Raw genomic sequence first — 19,375 nt, forward strand, 5'->3', positions numbered from 1 at the left:
CGAATTCTATTCACGTATTATCTCATGGCGAACGTGCTGACGTCGTGATCGTCGGGTCCGCGCATATAAATTCATGCAATTCTATTTTTTTTTTCTGTGCAAAGTGTTTGATATTGATCGCGATATCGACGTTAATTATCTATTTTGAGCAAGGCCACAAGGCCACTGAATCTGATACATTTTTTAATGTGATGGCAATGATATTTCGTTTGCAACCAAGATAGAATCGACGATCCGCGAAGTTCTCTAAGCGTGATTAATATTTAATTAAAAAATTATATAATTATTGTTTTTGTAATCTCTGTAAGATCTATACTTTTTAAGTTATATTTTTTAATTTTATATAGAGGTTACAAAGAAAATGCAAATAATGATATTGTATAAATAAATTATACAAAATAATATCTTATAATTGAAAGAAAAAGTATGAATTTTATTGAGATAGACGAAGCTTATTTTTATCGTAATTATCTCGTTACTACTTAAGTTAAATCAAATTATCTAATTCAAGATTAATTAGTTAAAGAACAATATTAATTGGAAAATGATGACGAATATACATATAAACAATTGTGAGAATTAGGGCAAATAAGAAACGCGATTGTTGGAGCGTGATTAAATAATATTGTTATTCAGTGCAGTTTTTTATTGAATATATTTCCATACGAATTTTTTTTCGACTCTTTTTAGAGTCATCATCAGTGTTACTTACAGTTCTTCAGAAATATGAAAACATCCCTCATTCATTAATGGCCACTAAAGGACTGGATGATCCTAAATGAAGTGCATAAATTTCGTTGTAATTTTATACAATTTTTCATTAAGTGATGAGAGATGTGATTACAAAAACTAAATTACTAGAATATCGTCCATGCAGCAAAATTATAACGAAAGAAATTCGTGCACTTCATTTAAGATCGTCCAATCCTTTAGTGGCTGCCATTGATGCATGAGGGATGTTTTCATATTTCTGAAGAACTAGTAATGCTAATAGTAATGCTAATGATGACTTTAAAAAGAATCAAAACGTTTATATGGAAATATATTCAATTAAATACTGCACTGAATAACAGTATTATTTCATCACGCTTCAACAACTGCGTTACACTCTCATTTGCCCTATAATTCTCACGATTGTTTATTATTTCAAGAGTCATAAGAAAATAACAATATTTCCGTCACTAATGAATATACATATTATTTGAAAAAATCATGCGCCTCCTCCGATTGCGGCTGGAATAGAAAGTTGAGAGCTAGATCGATATACACGAAAACTATGATATTGACGATCGAGAATATAGCTCTGCAAAAACATGCATATTATAAATATACATACATGTATATATGCATGTAAGGATGTTACGAAACCTTGAAAATTGCAAATTATGAATTATGAATATATTTTCTTTAATTATCTATTTTTAACATTTTTAAATTTGTTTTTATGTCGCAAGAGATATTCTTACGATATTTCTAAAGTTATATTCAGTTATACTATTTTAAAATTTTTTTATGTATGTATTAAAAGAAGTAATCAAATATACTTGACATCTTTTTGTACTTTTTGAAGAGATGAAAGTAATTTTACAGAATAAACTTCAAAGGGTTGAGTGCACGAAATGCACGGGGTTCATAAACAATCAATTCATCACCACGGTGACGCTATTTACGTTGCTTCCGCAACTTCACGCTTTTCACGGCCTAGTATATTTGTAATAATACGTTTATCGTAAAGTTGATGAACGAAGCGATATGGAGCCTCAAGATCTTGAAACGATTGGAATAATCACGTTTGACGGTTCGTACAAAAAACAATAAATTGTTTTATTTCAAATAACAAGAATTAAATTTTTATTAAATTCAAAACAGATTTATTTACATTTAAGTAATTAAATAAATTTAATTCAAAATGAATTAATCAAAAATATATAAAATTATTAAAGTCTGATTAAGTTGAGTTTATACAAAATCAAGGAACATGAATTTTACAAGATTTAAATTTTTGAAAAATGTATAAGAACAACAATGAATCGAAATTTTATACAGCTTATTTTGCACTTTTATTTTCACATATTTCTAGATGAAATTAATTAATTACTGTATGCCACTTTGTACTTCCATGATTAATAACTTTACATTCTTCTTTTATATTTTATCTTTCTAATGTCCTTCAATCTTTTTTTAAGGCATAACAAAGAACTCTCTGCAATTGCATCCGGATGAGAAGCACCTCCTCTATCCGATGGGGTACAAGGTCGTCATAAGGAACATCGAAACTGGCGAGCAACGATTTTTGAGCGGTCACACAAATAATGTCTCGACATTGTGTGTCTCTCCGTGCGGTGAATACGTTGCTTCCGGACAAAACAATCATCTTGGTTTCAAGGTACGTATACATCTTAATATTCTCATATGCAATTCAATTACATTTGATTTCACCGATTACATCTTCATGTCACAGGCCATGGTGATTGTGTGGAATTACAAGGAAGGTACGATGAAAGGCAGTTATGAGACGCACAAGGTCGGCATCGTGGACCTATGTTTTACTTGTAACAGCGACTTCCTCGTGAGTCTCGGTGGCAGAGACGACGGCAACATAATTATCTGGGACGTCAAAAAGAATTCTTTAATTTGCGGTATCTGTCCTTATTCTTTTTATTAATATTTCCCCACAAATCTGCGAGAAGAATCTCAGATAGATGTGTATATGAATGAAGAAATGCAGAAGTTTCTCTGCGAAAAAAAATTCTTTTGCAAACAATTTGTAGAACAGAAATTCAACTCACAAATGTACATCAAATATTGAAAAACAATCCTCTGCAGGTTCGATCGCCAGCAACGATACGAGCGGTAACGCATATAGTATTACGAAAACGCATCTTCACGGCGAGTGCTTCGTTAGCGCGGGCGACAGGACGCTGAAGCTCTGGTGGATCGAGGCGGAGAAACGTCGAATGCACAATCTCGAAGTGGAAATGGGCAAATTAAAGCGTCTCATTAACTGCATCGTTGTAGACGAAAAGGACGAGAGCATCTACTGCGGCACTTCTTCCGGTGATATCATTAAAGCAAGGTCACATAGAGACGCCTGTGGAAAAATTAGTATTCACAGCTCTTCAATTAATATCTATATCTTTTAATTGCCATATCATTACGTTTCATCTTCGTTTACTGTGTGCATCTTCATTCCTGTTCAATCATCTCTTCTTTCTCAGGTTGAATTTGCGTGACGATCTGCAACGCGGAGAACCGGCGTGCTTGCCGGTGTTGATAGACTGCTACTCAAAGATAACGCGCGACCCGAGGAAGATGAAGATGGGCGAGGGTGATTTATACGCGGGCGGAGTGAGGAGCTTGCTGCTTCTGAAGGATGGAAAACTGGTAGTCGGTACCGGTGACGGTACCATCGAGTTGATCCAAATAATAAGCATGAAAGAGAGCCAAATGCGTAAGCAGCCATCGAAGTTTCCCAATACACCGCAGATACTCACTGTAAGTCATTCAAATCACTTCACGACAGATACATTATAAGAAAGAAGCAGAAAACAACAAAGGAAGGAAAAGATATATAAAGATATTGCAAAACATGGAATTACAAAAACAAAAATTAATGACGAAAGTTGGCAATATATACAAATGACTTGCAAAGAATTTATGACTGAAATCGTAATTATCCCCTTTTTTATTAATCAGCATCAAAAAGAAAACGTGTGTAGTGCTGTAACATCCATGGTTCTCTATTTAAACGAATTCGTGCTGATTGGGACATCCTGGTGCGAGATCTATCAGATAAAGCTGTCAAATTTTGCAGACATGCGTCTGCTCGTCACGTGTCATACCAGCTGCATATATAGTATTGCATTTCCACGGTAAGGAAGTTTTGCAATTACATGCTGGTTGATCGAATCGATTAACGTCGCTTTAATGTCACAGCAATCATTCGGAGGTATTCGCAACAGGCAGCAAGAACGACGTCAGGTTGTGGGTACTGGAAAAGCAGAAGGAGAGAGTTCGTGTCACCGTGGCGAATTTCATTTGCTCCAGTCTACTGTTCGCACGTGATGATCAAATGCTGCTTTCTGGTACATATGGCTAGTCATATTTATATTTATATTATTGAGGATTTTACAATTCAAGTATTATATAAATCAGAGATTATAAACTTCTCTTTCCTGTTATTATCCGTGCAATGATCTGATATTATTAACTTAATACATATAAAATTTTCCATTCATCAGTAAAAAATTTTTCATGAATATGTATAAACACGCAAAATATTCATAAACATATATAATTATATATGAAATATGTATCCGTACATATTTATACATCCTTCTTTCTTTTATAAAATTACTTTTTAGTATAATATAAATAATGTGAGTACATAAAACACTAATGTGAAAACATAAAAAATAATTAATTAAATATTTATAAACATATATAATTATATATGAAATATGTCCATAAATATTCATACATCCTTCTTTCTTTAGTAAAATTACTTTTTAGTGTAATAGGAATAATAATAGTAATGTGAAAACGTTAAAAATAATTAAAAAAGTATTTTTCGCATTGTTTGTTTTAAAAAAAAAAAGGTTGGAAAAATGTAAAAAAATAAATTGCTCATATATAATTATACATAAGTTTTTTACATTTCTTCAAACTTGATTTTTTTCTAAAACAAATAGTGCGAAAATTACTTTTTTAATTATTTTTAATGTTTTCACATTACTATTATTATTCCTGTTACACTAAAAAGTAATTTTACTAAAGAAAGAAGGATATATGAATATTTATGGACATATTTCATATATAATTATACATGTTTATGAATATTTATGTATGTTTATGTATGTTTATATATATTTAGACATATTCATCCATGAAAAATTTTTCACCGGGAAACTTCGTTTCAAAGGTTTATGTTTCAAAGGTTTTTAACGGTTGCAATTCGTTATAATTTTTGTACAGTAATGCATGCTATCGAATCATCGAATTTTTTTCTATATTTCAGAACTTCTTGCGCGGTTCATTTTTTTATCTTTTTCTCTACAATGAAAAGAAAAAGAAAAAAGATATACTATGCAAGAAGTTTAGAATTAAGGCATCGAAAAAGAACAAGCCTCGTGTTTAAACTAAAATAAACATTTGTATTGTTTACATGTTTCAGCTTGGAACGACGGCATAATAAGAGCGTTCTCATCGCATAACGGGGACTTATTTTTTTCTATTCATAACGCTCATACGAAAGCCATATCGACGATTGCCATCACGAATGACGATACTACGCTGATTAGCGGTGGCTGCGATGGCCAGGTGATTAATTACTTCGCTCAATCGAATCTGATTGGCTTATTCTGTTCCTGCTGAAAAATTAACATCTATTCGTATTAATTATGCATTAGGTAATACCAATAAATTTTGCCGTTTAACATGAAACTTATCTGATTTCCAGGTGCGTATATGGGATATAAACACTGACGTGCAGCGATTGATTAATATACTGAAGGAACATCGAGGTCCGATAACATCTTTACATGTCTCAAGCAACAACGAGGATCTAATAAGTTCGAGTACGGATGGTACATGCGTTGTTTGGGATATAATGTAAGTTTCGCTTGTAAAAAACATTATTTAAGTTGGTGTAAGAGTGAGTTTTAACGGGTTCTTTCATAATAGACACTGCACCAGGAAACACGTTCTCATAGGAAACACGATGTTTATGATGGCACAATTTACGCCCGACGGCATTCAGATCTTGACATGCGGCACGGATCGGAAGATCGCCTATTGGGAGACTCTGGACGGTTCGCTAGTGCGAGAAATTGAAGGTTCGAGCGCCGGAACGATGAATTGCGTAGACATCAGTTCGGATGGTCAATGCTTTGTTACCGGATCCAACGACTGTACCATCAAGATCTGGGAGTATAATAGCGCGGATCTCACCTACATTGGTACCTCCCATGCCGCGATAATCACCGCGTGTAAGTTCAGTACGGACGGCAAGTATATAGTAACAACAAGCGCTGATGGAACAATTATAATATGGAAACGTCCATCCGAGATCTTAAAGGATTCAAAAAGTGCGCCAATTCAAGAGGATAAGTCAGAAAGAGCCTCGATACGTAACGTGCCCGACGAGGATGCGGTTAAATTATCTGCGCGAAAAGCAGAGAATGATGGAAGTGTCGTGGTGAATCAGACTGCACGATCGTCTAAAAAATCTAGTTCATCATGTACAAGTAAGTATATTATATTCTTAAATATATGACAAAGTAAAACAGAGATTTATCAGAGCAATGTAAATCTTATTGCAATTCACATTTGCTGATTTATTAACGATAGGTAATCAGAAGCCGCTGTTAGTTGCTTCTGATCGGAGTAAAGGTTCTAAAAAAGAAACTCGCGAAGAAAAAACACCTGTTTGTACATCGCGGAGCTCGACAAGCTCCAAGTCAAATGCAAGCACACCGAATCAATGTCGATGTAAGGACACAAAGAATAATGGACCATCTAGCAAAACAAGAACAATGGAAAAATTGAAAGAATCTTCAGATTCATCCAGCAAAAGATCCATTACGTCAAAAACATAATGCACAATTATTTCGTGACAAATCAATTAATTTATATACTCGGGGTTTCGATATTACTATATTAAAAGATTAACGCGTACAGTAAAACTGTGGCGTTTTTATATCTTTTTAACACAAATGCGTAATTTCAGCAAGAATTCTTCTACAAAACAATGATAAAAGGTATCATAATTATAATCGTAATTATATTATACATAAATAAAAATTATATAATAAATAGAAAAACTAGAATTATCACAATGTTCGTGTCAACTTATATTTTTTATCGGGGAAAATTAATATTGGCAAGCTAATTTTAATAAATCTCAACCCCACGCTTGACTCTTACAATAATGTATAACCAACTTTCCGTCAGCACCGTAGCAGTCGTACAAATTTTTGACTGTCTGATCTGGAGCAGGTGCAAATGTCTGATTAACATAGAGAAACTGAAAAATAAAAATTCATCATATTAGTATCATCATCGCTTCATTGTACTGGCAAAAGAAATTGAAAAGGAATATTTCAATGCACCAGTCTCTCGTTGGGATCCAGCTTGAGATACTTCTTTATAAATTCAGAGATCCGTCCGATAGGATTGTCTTGACAAACTGACCATTTCTTCTGTTTCATAATTGGAGCGTTGGCAGTAGCCTTCAGCAGTATATCAACTATGAAATTTAAATATAAAATTAATTTTTTTTAATATATCTTGTTATATGCTTGTAAAATTGTATAAATGACGATGAAATCATACTCTTTGACTTGTCCTTTGGTGCTGTCTGAAGTTCATTTCGTGTCGCGTTTCCCTCAGGGATCGTCTCTAAACTAGCTGGTGGATCTTCCGTTGTTGAGTTATCTGGTGTCTCTTCAATCTTTGCATCAGTAGTTGTACTGTTTACTCTCTCCTCTTCCTTGGTTGCCATGACACAATGTAATCTTATTGTATCTGTTACAATAAAAGCAAAAAATTCAATAATTATAGTAATATATATTACTAGTAAATACTTACTAGTAAATATATTTAAGAAAAGTAAAAAGTAAAATCAATAATTTATTATTTATCAACAAACATGTATGCTTAATTAATAAAATACTTCAGTAAAAACTAATTGATATTTCTTCACATATCTTTTCAACAAATCGTTTATTAAATGAATTGTATTGATATTTTTAATTTAAATTCATTCGTTTCACATTAAAATAAATGTATAGGTTATAATATAATCATTTGATTATCATCGAGAATTCTTCAAGAAATGAACAAGCTATACACTAAAGGGTTATATTACTTAATAAAATGTAATTTTTGCTTTTAGCAACTAAAGAACTGTTGCAAACCAGAATGGCATTTTTAATTGTATGTTATTCTTGTATATTTTTGTTCAAATCAGAATAGCAAGCGCCACAGTAAAAAAATTAATTATTCTTTTTTTACTTTTTTATTCGATAAAATTAGTATATGAGTTAATTTAATAAAATATACACAATTAACAACAATAACAATGTTTGTTAGACAAATTTTGTATTCAGTATACATATATATAGATATCAAGAAACTTACATTCACACGATATTTCAGGCGAAATAAAATAGACGATACAGAATCGGCAAGAAACAAAAAATTATGTTTTATAGTATTTTATACTTTGCAGTTTCACAACGCGAACAGCTGATTACTCCAGGTATCCAAATAGACGCACTGAAGTCACTGAATAGGTATGACTTTTATTTCTGCACTAAGCTGCACTAGAATTTTCTTTCTTGCTTTCGCCAAATGTCAAATATATATCTATTTCACTTAAAGTTCTAAAGTGTACACTATTTCAAAGGAAATAGGTCTCATATTTACCTAACCTAACTTTAGACACGTAAACACATCACAACAATAGGGATTAGGACACTTTCATCTTAGGTACATATCTTATCTAGATATTTATTGATATTTATTCATCATGATTCAGAAGTGACAATTCTATAGTCTATAAAAAAAACTTTTGGTGTCTTCCTACGAAAAAAGAAATAAAAGTTTTTTTTATCTGCAAATGAGGTTAACGTGTACAAGAAGCGAAAGGTAAATAGTAATTACAATATGGTAATTAATACATTTAAATATGTAGCCTTCAATTTTTTTATCGACAGATAGAACATCTAAAGTGAAGAATACACCGGGAGTATTCTATACTAGGCAAATTATTTTACTTTTTACTATCTGAAATATAAGACAAAAATGTATATTGTAACGTTAAAAAATAAAATGATTATTTGAACAGATAATAATTCTTCCAATTACGGATACCACATATTTCTCATCATCATGGTAGAAGCAGCTGGGTGTGGAGAATTACAGCAGTTAGTTCAAGAAGAAGAATGTGAAGAGCCACTCAGTCATGGAGGAGAAGCTACTCCTCCATCGACGCCAGCGAGATCTCATCGTCCGAACAAAACTGAAGTTCATAATTCCAGTATATCGGTACGACGTCAATTATCTTGATCCCATTATTTTGACAACTGTACAATAATATAATTATTTATCTGATATTTTTGCAGCAACAAATATTATGGGAAAACAACGCACAAACATCGCCAATTATTAGCAAAGGAAGCTCTGGCCAAGGGACGAGTCAAGGCTCCATGGTTTCCAGTCGCGCTGCTAATGCTTCAAGTTATACTGGCAATCAATCTCGATTAACGTATCTTAATGAAAAGGAAAAGCAGAGGCCTAATCGGCCTGATCCACCGAGAATTGTAAGACAGCACAAAGGTAATTAAGGCTCTAGAAATCATTTTAAGTACAATAATTTTTCATCTTTTCAGTTTCTTTTATTCTCCAATTCTATTTCACATGCTTTTCATAAATATATTTGTATACATTTGTATATTTTGTTATAATTTTTTAATTTTTTATAATTTATGATTTTGTTGTGTAAATCTTATATTTAAGTTTCACATCTTTTGGTTTTGTTTTGGTATTATTATACAAAGCCGTGGTGCCATGCAAACACCATTGCTTTCTGTCAGAGGTTCCTGACGTTCGCCATATGGAGCAAGCTTTGCTACAATTGCTAGAAGATTTTCACAGTGGCAATTTACGAGCATTTGGTTGGTACAATTCATGATGTATAAATAATAGAATACTTAATGAGATCGATAATTGTTTATAGGAAAAGATTGTAGTATGGAGCAGATGACGGAAATACGAGAGCAGCAGGAACGTTTGACTAGACTACACTTCGAGCTAGGTCAACGACAGGAAGTGGGTGGCGAGCAGTCAGGTCTCCGACAATCAAATGCGAATATGCGCCATTTACTTCATCGTCTTCAACAACTGAGTGTTTGTATAGAAAAGTTACATAGCAAATGATTATCTCGTATTTATTATTACATATTATAAATTCTTAATGATGTTCGAGGGTGTATCATTATATTGTTATATATAATTTTTATAAAAATACATTGCTAAATATATATATATATATATATATATATATATATATATATATATAGTATAAGTGTAATGTACATATATAATATAAAGTATTTTATGTTGGAAGAAGAGGATTATAAATGCAATTTTAGATATACGATTATTATACGAATATATTATGCATATGTGAAAAACAAATTGGAATAATATAAAGTTATTATTATATAGAATATATATTAAAAATTTGCAACATTTTTCACACAATTACAGATTTGTAATTACATATCACATATATCATTATGTATCTATTATTATATGAAAGTATGTTTTTTTATTTGGGACGCACTAAAACAATTGCCATTTTCGTAGCTATGTAGATTGCACTCTTTAATCAATGTTTTAAATGTTTTAATTATTTTTATTTTAAATCTTTCATTCATCGATTATGCAAACCAGAAATACTCCATTAAGAATCAGCTATATATAAATATTAATATTATTTGATGTAATTAATTTATCACGAATTTTAAAAATCTAGAATTTCTGCATCCTAGGTATCTAATATTTTAGTAGATTATTGCAGAGATTTGCGAAGATGAAATCAGCAACGTCATCACAACCACAATGCACGATTACAGCTCATGATACTTTGGAACACCTGAGCTATGCAAAACGTCCTGCATTCAATGCACTGTGGGAGCCGAAAAATATGATCAGTATCGATGTAAAAGCGACAGAAAAAAAACGTATTCTTGGAGACAAATATCTGGAGAGCATAATAAAGTAATGATTTGAATACAAGGTCAACTTAATAAGATATACGAGATCAATTTGATAATTTTCATACGTATCCTGTGCACATATATTTGTACATAAATTTTTGGAATATTAATCTTGATTTAGAGAAAGGCCAAGAAGTTATATGGTGCCAAGTGTAAGTTTAGATAACATACGAGATAAAAATCAAAGAAAATTAATGATCGACTTTATATACCAAACAACAATAGATCAAGCGGCGAAGGAAATTTGGGGCGATTTTAAAAAACATCCTTGCTTATATACAAAGAGATATGCAAGAGAACAACAAAAACCCGTATTATATTGTTTTATACAACTATTGTAAATTTGCAATAAGCTTTGTAGCAATTATAAATAGATTGAATAATTTATAGGAAATTGATCGACAAATAATATCTCGTTTGCCAGTGAGATTTCAAGGAGCTGCTAGGAAATGGGATAGTATGCAAAGTCGTTCTTTTCTCGTAGATGATATTTGTTATGATAAAAAAATTAAAAAGAGCGCTATGTATGTAAAAAAAGTACTTATAATAATTCTCTTCCATAAAGAAAAAATCTTATATGGCTAAATAATTAATTATTTATAGTGAATTAGAAACTTGTGCAAGCAAAGAGATATCAGAAGAAGAGCATATGATAAGAAAATTAATCAATGAAAATAAACTAAATATTATTTATGACAAGTTGCCTTCATCGTATACAGGACATAGACCGTACATTGCACATGAAGTGCCGATAGAGAAGAGAAAAATCAATTAATCAATTAAACAACAATGTATCAATTCATTTACAAATATGTCTTCCCACATGATCCTAACAAATGTCTATTTACACGTGTTCTATCTAATAAATCTATCATAATTACAATAAAACATTTCTATAATAATATGGCTTATAATAAATTGACTTTTCAAAATCTATTTTACAATATCACAAGAATAAAATTTAACTCAAAAGGTTTTAAAATTTTAAAAATATTTCTCAATTCATCTCTACACAAAACATCGAAAAATTATCTACATTAAAGTGTAAAACAAAATGAAAGGGCTTTCGAAGCGCGCATTCTGACAATACTTTCTCTATCACGTAAAAGTTGTAACAGTCTTTGTACATCTTCAGGTCTTGGAGAATCGAATAACCCTAAGAGCAGCGCGGATGTGGCTCTAGTATGATAATTTTCCGATCTAGAGTAACCACGGACAACGGCGTTTCTGTCAAAAAGATAATACAACTTAGGGTACACACTTATTTTTAATATTTAATTGAATTAAAAAATACACTACGGTATACCTTAATTCTTCAGCTCTTTGTGGAAATTCCTTTTTCAAACAGTTTATCAAGTCTTTCGAAAAGTTCTCGAAACTAAACTTCGCTTGTGGTCCCAAATTAATACGTATTACATGCAATAATTTCTCATTCTGCACGATACTTGTAGTTTTATATAAGGTTTCCTGTGTAGTCTGTTGCATAAGCGGCATAAATAAATATCTGAACAAGTAACTCTAAATAACATTTTACAATAATAGACATACCTTAACTACTGTTATATTCGAATCTTCCAGTCTTATTATCAAAGACGGCAAACAGCCTAGAAGATGATCAATCAAATCATCATCCGGTAACGCAACTGATCTCTGCCAATTGGTAGCTATCGCTCCCAAAGCATCTATGGCAGCAAGTTTCATTTCCCAGTTTTCTTTCTCGATGAATGGTTTCAAGGCCAGCACCACTCGCGGGCTAATAGGTCTCTTGTATTGAACCGATAATAATACTGAAAGGCCACGTAACGATTCAAGTACTACTTCAGCACCGCCTTCTCCACCGGCAGTCTCCTCCAATCCATCGAGTAAGGCTTCCATGCAATTGTCGAAATATTCATCGACCTAAAAGACAACACTTATGTCAGTATATGAAAATACATACTGAAGAAGAATACTTTACTTGTCTCGGATCCAAGTAGGCTATTCTAGCAAGTCCGATGGTAGCGAGTTTTCGCACTAAAGACGATGAATCGGCTTTAGCATCGTGCAGAGTGTTAATTATGGCATCAAGCCATATAGTTCCACAATTTATTTTGCCAATCAATTCCGAATAAAAAGTGGCAGCGACCGCTCGCTGTATAGCTATCGTGCTAGTCATCAGTTTACCCAGATATTGCGTCATGTTTGACAGAACTTCGCTTTTAGTTGATATACATTTCATCAATATTCGTACAGTTGATATCAGGCTTTCTTCGGCTTGTGCTTCGGAAGCAAATGCCTAGATACAAAAGATTTACATTATTAACTTGAAGTAAAAACAATCATAAATTTGTAAAATGCTTTTATACGTACAGTCTCCATCGGCAAATTGGATGCAGCATTCGGTTGGATAATTATTAATATGTTAGTTAAAATAGAATATACTTCCGTATGAGGATTTATCTTTTGCGCTGCTCGATTCGGTACGTATCCGTACTTCGTATTTATCACCGACGCAGGAGCTTCGACATGTAACCAGCCCGAGAGATATTTAAGAAGGACTGATAACAATCCCGCTAATTGCGTGTCTGTAATTAAGCTTTCCACATGCGGCGATTCAAGAAAATGCTTTAAGCCTATGATAGCAGCCAAGGATGAGAGAGATGCGATATTATTTCGTCCAGAATGCATAGACGGAAGAGGAATATCAGAAAATAAATTGCCGGATTCGAGTTTTATTAATAATATATCCAAAGCCTAAAAAAAAATATTATGATTTATATCTATAACGAAAAGTATAAACGATTATGTAATCGTATATAGAAAGATAGGACCTACTCGAGGTCCAAGAAAGTCATTATTGCCAATTTCTTTCCAGCACAATGCGGTGCCCGGATCCAGTGGTAACGGTTGAGACAAAAGATACTCGATCACTTCTTCTGGATGATGTTTCATTAATGAAACTACAGCCACCGTTGCAGTATATCTACAGTTCGCGTTTTCCATTTGTCTCATTTGCGCAATAATACTTTCTACAACATAAATAATGAAAAAACATTTTGTCAGCAATATAAAAAATTGTAAAATTGAATAAAGATTTTTAAATAATTACGATTAGTGACAGAATAATTTACACTTTACATACCGACTAAACAAACATCGGTTCTGGATATCTCTGAACCTTTAATTTGAAAATGTTGCGAGAGAGCTATGCCTGCTACCAAACTCGCTTCTCCATAGAATAACAAGCCTTCTATCAAACCCTCTGCTAAGCTAACTATCTCGCCATTAGGAATTTTCTGCGATACCGCATTAGCCAATCTCTATAACAATAATGTTTTTCCATTTTTCATTATCATAGTAAGATTAGCCGTGATTATTTACATCATTCAATTGTACCAACTTACCTCTATGGTTCCGTAAGGTACCGACGAGTCTTCGATCATAAGTTCTTTTTTTATTTGTTGTATGTCCTCACTCAAGGCATTATCAGGTGATATATGCCGATGACGGGCTGCAATATCCAAAGAGAGAAGCATGCAATCTATCGCCAGTGGTCTCAAAGCAAATTCAGTATCCGCACACCAGCATAAAGTTCTTCCTACAAGTTTTCCAGCATCCAACTTACCGCCTGGATATGTATATTTCAGAGAATTATAATAAGATCTGTAAAAGAAACAGTACATGTTATAAATATATTTGTATAATAAAGTGAGATATATTTGTATGATTATAATTGTAATAATTACTGAAGCACTATATGCAGCACCAATAGAGTAATTTTTCTTTCCACAATCGATTTGGATTGCATCCAAGGTAACAATATGTCAACCAACTCAGATAGCGCGTCCGCTGAATCGGATACAATTTCGCTGGATACAGTCCCCAATTCGTCTATAACTTGCTGCATTATTTCTGGATGTAATTGCAAAGCAATCTAAGATAAAGATATTAATATTATTACAACAATAATCAATGAATATATGATAATGTAATCTGAATTTGGTACCTCTGAACTAGCACTAATCGTTTTATCCAATACTGCGCCAAGGAAAATTTGTCTTTCCTCATTATTTAGTACTGGCGGTATACATCTGTGAAAATGTAAAAAAAAAAATATATATATATATTAACATCAATTCGTAACATCAAATAAATAGATTGTTAAATAAAATACATTAAAGAGTTTGCTGCTTTCAATATCGCCGGATAGAGTTGCAATGGCCTATATCCCGTCGACGACTGTAAAATTCCCAATAGAGTGGCTAGAGCAGTAGCTTTCATACGTAGGCCCTTAGATTCGGGTAATCTGACAGGATGAACAGCGTTGGCCACCTACAAATAAAAAAGTAGAGAATATTTTATTTTAAATATATATATTTAATATGTGTGTAAAAAACTTGCAGGAAGAAAGAGGATAAGTCTGAAAGGAATATCAAATGTATGACTTAGGATAAATGATATCTTAAGTCATTTAAATAATAACATCTGGAATGTAACGTTCCGATTCTAATAGTTTACATTCAGATTTATTTATTCTTTTATTAAAATTGAGATATATATGGAATTCATTAATTGCGAAACTAATGAATTGATAGTCATACTCCATATATGCCTTGATTTTATCTAAAGCTTATCAGAGAAGACAATGAGAAATTATTCTATACAGTTATTATTTCCTAAGATAACTGTAGACAAATTTGAAAAAAAGCCTCTAGATAGTCTAATTACATAACCATAAAACAATCTTTCCTAAAGTGATTATCAATGTCAGGGTGATATAACATTCTAAAGATTAAAATTGAATTAAATTACTTGTTCCAAGACTGACAATCCTGCTTCCTTTGTAGACAGCTCCTTGCATTCTTGCAACTGTTTAATAGTCCACGGTAACACATGCTTTTCGAAAACAGGGAAAAGTTCCTGCGGATCCCCTTTCTGAGCAATTTCGGCGTAAGACTGCAATAAACCTGCTTTTGCAGCTTCAGCGGTAGCGGCAGCTTTCGTATCCTTCACAAAACCTAATAATCTCACAGGAGCCTTCCTGGCATCCTCGACGGTGCAAAACTCCTCCATTAATTTCAGCACGATACTCAAATGCCGTTTGGCACAAATGCCAACCGCTCGTGCAAATTCCTTGGTAGTGCCGTGAGAACGCGCAAGTTCGACGAGCAGAGTGATATGAGCGTTATTGTTACAGGTAGATGCCAAAAGCGGCGCTACACCCAGTGTGTTTACTTTCAAAGCGAGTTCGTCAGCGAGTTTCGTACCCCATGATTCTCCTTCCAGTTTCACGCTCTCTTCTAACCATTCTACAATCTTTTTTTCCCAAATTAAATCCCTAAAAATTAAAAAAAATTAAAAATAGCTATTAACATAGATATACATATAAATAAAATTGGATATAAAAATATATATTAAATACCATTGCATGGCAGCTTTCATTTCTTTAGAGCTTTTTCGAGAGTTTCTTCTACCATGTAAAAATTCCTGCGAAAGTTCGTGCAGTTTTTCATCCCAATAAGGTTTCACTTGATGACCTATCAGAGGTGCTGCCGACTTTAAAAAGGTTATTACTGCAGGTCGATTAACCGGATTGCTTAACAATTCCAGGCATCTGCCTAAGACTTTTGTACCAGGAAAATCCCTCTCATTTGTTGAAGAGTTTTTATCACGTATTATTTTTACCGCTAATGGAGACAGTGAACGTAGCACAGATGTGATCTACTAACAAAAAAAGAGTATTAATAATTGAATTAAATTTAATACATCATAAATATACATCTCTTAGATAAAGAGAATTGTTATTTACGGATGTTATGCAAGCCGAATCCAGCAATGCACTTATCAAACACGGCCATAGCCAAGATTCGACACCATCAACTGTCGTTGCGAGCAGATACAAAGCTTCGGAACATGCTTCCATATCGTCACTCTTTATTTCGCAGTGTGACACCTATTTTAAGACAAAGTTAATTTCTCAATTATTTTTCTTTAATTTTTTCTTAATTTGGACATCGTTTATGTACCATATAACGAACAAATTTAGCCCTTTGTGACGGCAATAAAGGAAACGTCGGCCGTGCCGCGAGTGCCACTATAGCACCGACCATCTGGAGCGCACCATTTTCTCCAAGAGACTCCTGCAGGCTAAGTGCAATTCTTTGCAGGGATCCATCGTCCTAATAAAACAATATACATATTATACTATGATATACTTATTAATAAAATTACATATTTTTGTACCTCTGGTGGAAGAGTATTTATAAGATGTCTGAGGACTACCAAAGCACGGGCACGTTGATGAGCAATTGGTGATTTCAACTGCTGCAAGATTCTGCAAGAAAGTAAAAAATGAGCGATCAAAACTCTCACAATTTCATGAATAATTTAATGAAATATGAAAACGTTACCTATCGAGACCTTCTTCAGGATACAAAACAACCAATGATCTGGAGCACTGCAGCACTTCATAATGTGTAAGAACCGCATCCCGAGCTGCTTCAAAAGGACAAATACTGACAAATTCGGATAAAGTTTGATGAATAATCTCCATAAATGCACGAATTGCCTCTTTGTCATTTTCAGTCTCAACAGAACTTAAAATCATAGCTATAACTCTGTTAATGTTATAATATTATTAGTTAAAAAAGATATATATATATATATATATATATATATATATAAACGTTCATTAAATTTATTAAAGTATTTAAAAAAATGCGATCTACAGTGAATAAATAAACTTATTGTAAATTATGAAACTCACCTTACAGCAACTAAACGTACATTTTGCTTTCTACAAAGATTTAAACATACGGGTATCAATTTTACAATTCTCTCACTATCTTGTTGCACAGGCAGCAAAGATACCATAGGCACGAGTGTTGTTAAAATAGCTTCCGTTGATTTGGAATCGCGAGATGTTTTCAGCCAGTTGTTTATTAAAAAATCAAAAACAGAGCAAATTTCTTCTACAAATGTCTGCTTATTAATTCCCAGAGATGAGTCTTCTCCATTCATGATATAATCGTTTATAGCTTCGCAAAATTTAGAAATCACTAGAAATAAAAAAAATTAGTCAGAGTTTCATTAAGCTTAAAAGGAATATGATAAAATATATGAATATTTACTGAAGCAAATTGCCTGTTTGAGAATTTCTTCACGTATTTGATTCAACATTGGTAACATGATAGTCAATGTTATTTTAATGAAGGACAGCATTCCATATGGATTGGCTGCCGCGAGTTTTCCTATTGTAAAAACTATCGCAGGATTAGGAATTACCCCAGGTTCCAATCTACAAATATATAATTATCTATTATCAATAAATTAAAGCAGATCAGTAGCCTATTCAACTTTTATAGTGTATTTATGGCAAATAAGTTAACTTATAATTACAAAAGGGCATACTTAGTTAAAAGTCCACCTGTAGCTTGCATACAATGTATTTTGCAAAGCTCAATCAACAACTCGGCTGCCTCATTCTCAGTCTCTCCTATTAACTCATTCACTGCTATCTCAGCGAGAGACGTTACTAGATCTACAGTTAAACTTGTAGTTGAATGTTTGCATATGCTAGATATTATGTTCAACAAGGATCCCATGTGTTCTGTGGATATCTTTGAATAGCAACAATTATATAACAATCATGATACCATACATAAGAGCAATCTATAATATACATTATGATAAATATCAACCTTTTTATGCATTTCCCAAAAATATATAGCAGCATGGATGACAACTTCTGGATTCTTCTTACTTATTCTTTCAATCGATTCGATCACAGACTGTTTTACATCCTGATTCTTGTCGTTTAAAGTATCTAACAAGGCTCCAATCACAGCTGAAAATGGTTATATTTTAGTTATTTAGCAAGCATTTATTAAACTGCTATTCAACTGACAAAATAATTTTAAACTTATTTGCTTCTAATTGCTTATATTTCTACCTGGTAACTCGGAATTATAATTCTCTTCTAGTTCCTCCTTCATGTTTACAAATCCAGTGCTAGGTTCCGACGAGAAATATTATATTTCTAAAATCTTATATTTTTATTGACATTAGATTTGAAGAATCACTTGTCATACGTCGTCCCATGCAATGACAAAAGTATTTATTCTATCATTACACGCAATTAATGCAATCCATTTTTTACTGCGGTGGTTCCCCTGAACAACTTGCAAAAATTGTAAATTAACCTCTCAACTGTACCTCATCCACGGTGCAAATACATATCTGTATATTTTATCATATTTCCTCCTAGAAGAAATACTGTGCCACGAGACTTCTTTTAGTTTATTTCTTACAAAAGTACAACAATTACTAAAGAGTTGGATATTGCAATTTAATCTTTAAAATATTATAATAAATAAAATTATCTGCACGTTAACTGCACTCTTGTGCAGATATCAGAAATTTTATTTATTTTTTCTTGCAAGATATTGTTTTACATCAAATTGTAAATGAATTCTTCTGATTACAAGTATCGCAAATAGCGCAATTTTTTCAGTATTTAAAATCATAATTTGGTTGAAGAGAAATTTGTCCCTAATTACGCCACATCAATCGCCTCACTATCGATAAGGCGATATCGATAAGGCGAGACTTCG

At 32.7% G+C, this 19,375-nt stretch overlaps 4 protein-coding genes across 11 annotated transcripts in view; 2 read left to right on the forward strand and 2 right to left on the reverse strand.

The window, feature by feature from the left end:
- LOC105152991 (cilia- and flagella-associated protein 52) overlaps positions 1-6,596 on the forward strand; it is a 29,120-nt gene extending 22,524 nt beyond the window's left edge. Inside the window, exons 2-12 of one of the 2 annotated variants that reach the window (XM_011067583.2) lie at positions 1,591-1,798; positions 2,187-2,386; positions 2,462-2,639; positions 2,827-3,076; positions 3,219-3,495; positions 3,697-3,872; positions 3,937-4,085; positions 5,174-5,319; positions 5,459-5,610; positions 5,683-6,245; positions 6,349-6,596. In XM_011067583.2, the coding sequence (XP_011065885.1) occupies positions 1,753-1,798; positions 2,187-2,386; positions 2,462-2,639; positions 2,827-3,076; positions 3,219-3,495; positions 3,697-3,872; positions 3,937-4,085; positions 5,174-5,319; positions 5,459-5,610; positions 5,683-6,245; positions 6,349-6,596 (2,385 nt within the window). In that variant the 5' untranslated portion in view covers positions 1,591-1,752. The remainder of the gene's footprint in view (positions 1-1,590; positions 1,799-2,186; positions 2,387-2,461; positions 2,640-2,826; positions 3,077-3,218; positions 3,496-3,696; positions 3,873-3,936; positions 4,086-5,173; positions 5,320-5,458; positions 5,611-5,682; positions 6,246-6,348) is intronic. The other variant, XM_087410223.1, reaches the window with a different exon arrangement.
- A 77-nt stretch (positions 6,597-6,673) lies between these two features.
- Atg12 (Autophagy-related 12) lies at positions 6,674-8,279 on the reverse strand. The gene is made up of 4 exons (XM_011067584.2): positions 8,140-8,279; positions 7,333-7,524; positions 7,110-7,246; positions 6,674-7,024 (listed from the first exon to the last, which is right to left on the reverse strand). Exons 2-4 carry the CDS (start codon positions 7,499-7,501, stop codon positions 6,902-6,904), a joined length of 429 nt encoding a protein of 142 aa, XP_011065886.1. The 5' UTR covers positions 7,502-7,524; positions 8,140-8,279; the 3' UTR covers positions 6,674-6,901.
- A 112-nt stretch (positions 8,280-8,391) lies between these two features.
- On the forward strand, positions 8,392-13,868 carry LOC105152993 (uncharacterized). 7 transcript variants are annotated; one of them, XM_011067586.2, is made up of 9 exons: positions 8,392-8,490; positions 8,849-9,048; positions 9,126-9,339; positions 9,561-9,677; positions 9,740-9,909; positions 10,586-10,785; positions 10,906-11,095; positions 11,175-11,308; positions 11,388-11,684. In XM_011067586.2, exons 2-9 carry the CDS (start codon positions 8,893-8,895, stop codon positions 11,557-11,559), a joined length of 1,353 nt encoding a protein of 450 aa, XP_011065888.1. In that variant the 5' UTR covers positions 8,392-8,490; positions 8,849-8,892; the 3' UTR covers positions 11,560-11,684. The 7 variants fall into 7 exon arrangements, with proteins under 7 accessions (XP_011065888.1, XP_087266353.1, XP_087266354.1 ...); XM_011067585.2 differs by lacking the exon at positions 8,392-8,490 and adding an exon at positions 8,510-8,649; XM_011067589.2 differs by lacking the exon at positions 8,392-8,490 and adding an exon at positions 8,510-8,649 and having other exon boundaries at positions 9,597-9,677.
- LOC105152994 (maestro heat-like repeat-containing protein family member 1) lies at positions 11,564-19,351 on the reverse strand. The gene is made up of 22 exons (XM_011067590.2): positions 18,715-19,351; positions 18,464-18,609; positions 18,174-18,382; positions 17,894-18,060; positions 17,530-17,821; positions 17,174-17,380; positions 17,007-17,097; positions 16,790-16,942; positions 16,573-16,716; positions 16,186-16,484; positions 15,576-16,101; positions 14,938-15,095; positions 14,770-14,854; positions 14,510-14,697; positions 14,168-14,426; positions 13,906-14,083; positions 13,599-13,792; positions 13,134-13,517; positions 12,742-13,059; positions 12,333-12,683; positions 12,091-12,260; positions 11,564-12,011 (listed from the first exon to the last, which is right to left on the reverse strand). The coding sequence occupies exons 1-22, from the start codon at positions 18,755-18,757 to the stop codon at positions 11,822-11,824; spliced, it is 4,752 nt and encodes a 1,583-aa protein (XP_011065892.2). The 5' UTR covers positions 18,758-19,351; the 3' UTR covers positions 11,564-11,821.
- Positions 19,352-19,375: the final 24 nt, after the last annotated feature.

The sequence above is a fragment of the Acromyrmex echinatior genome, chromosome 10 (genome assembly GCF_024713525.1).
Source record: "Acromyrmex echinatior isolate Ae372 chromosome 10, ASM2471352v2, whole genome shotgun sequence".
NCBI classification, from domain to species: domain Eukaryota; kingdom Metazoa; phylum Arthropoda; class Insecta; order Hymenoptera; family Formicidae; genus Acromyrmex; species Acromyrmex echinatior.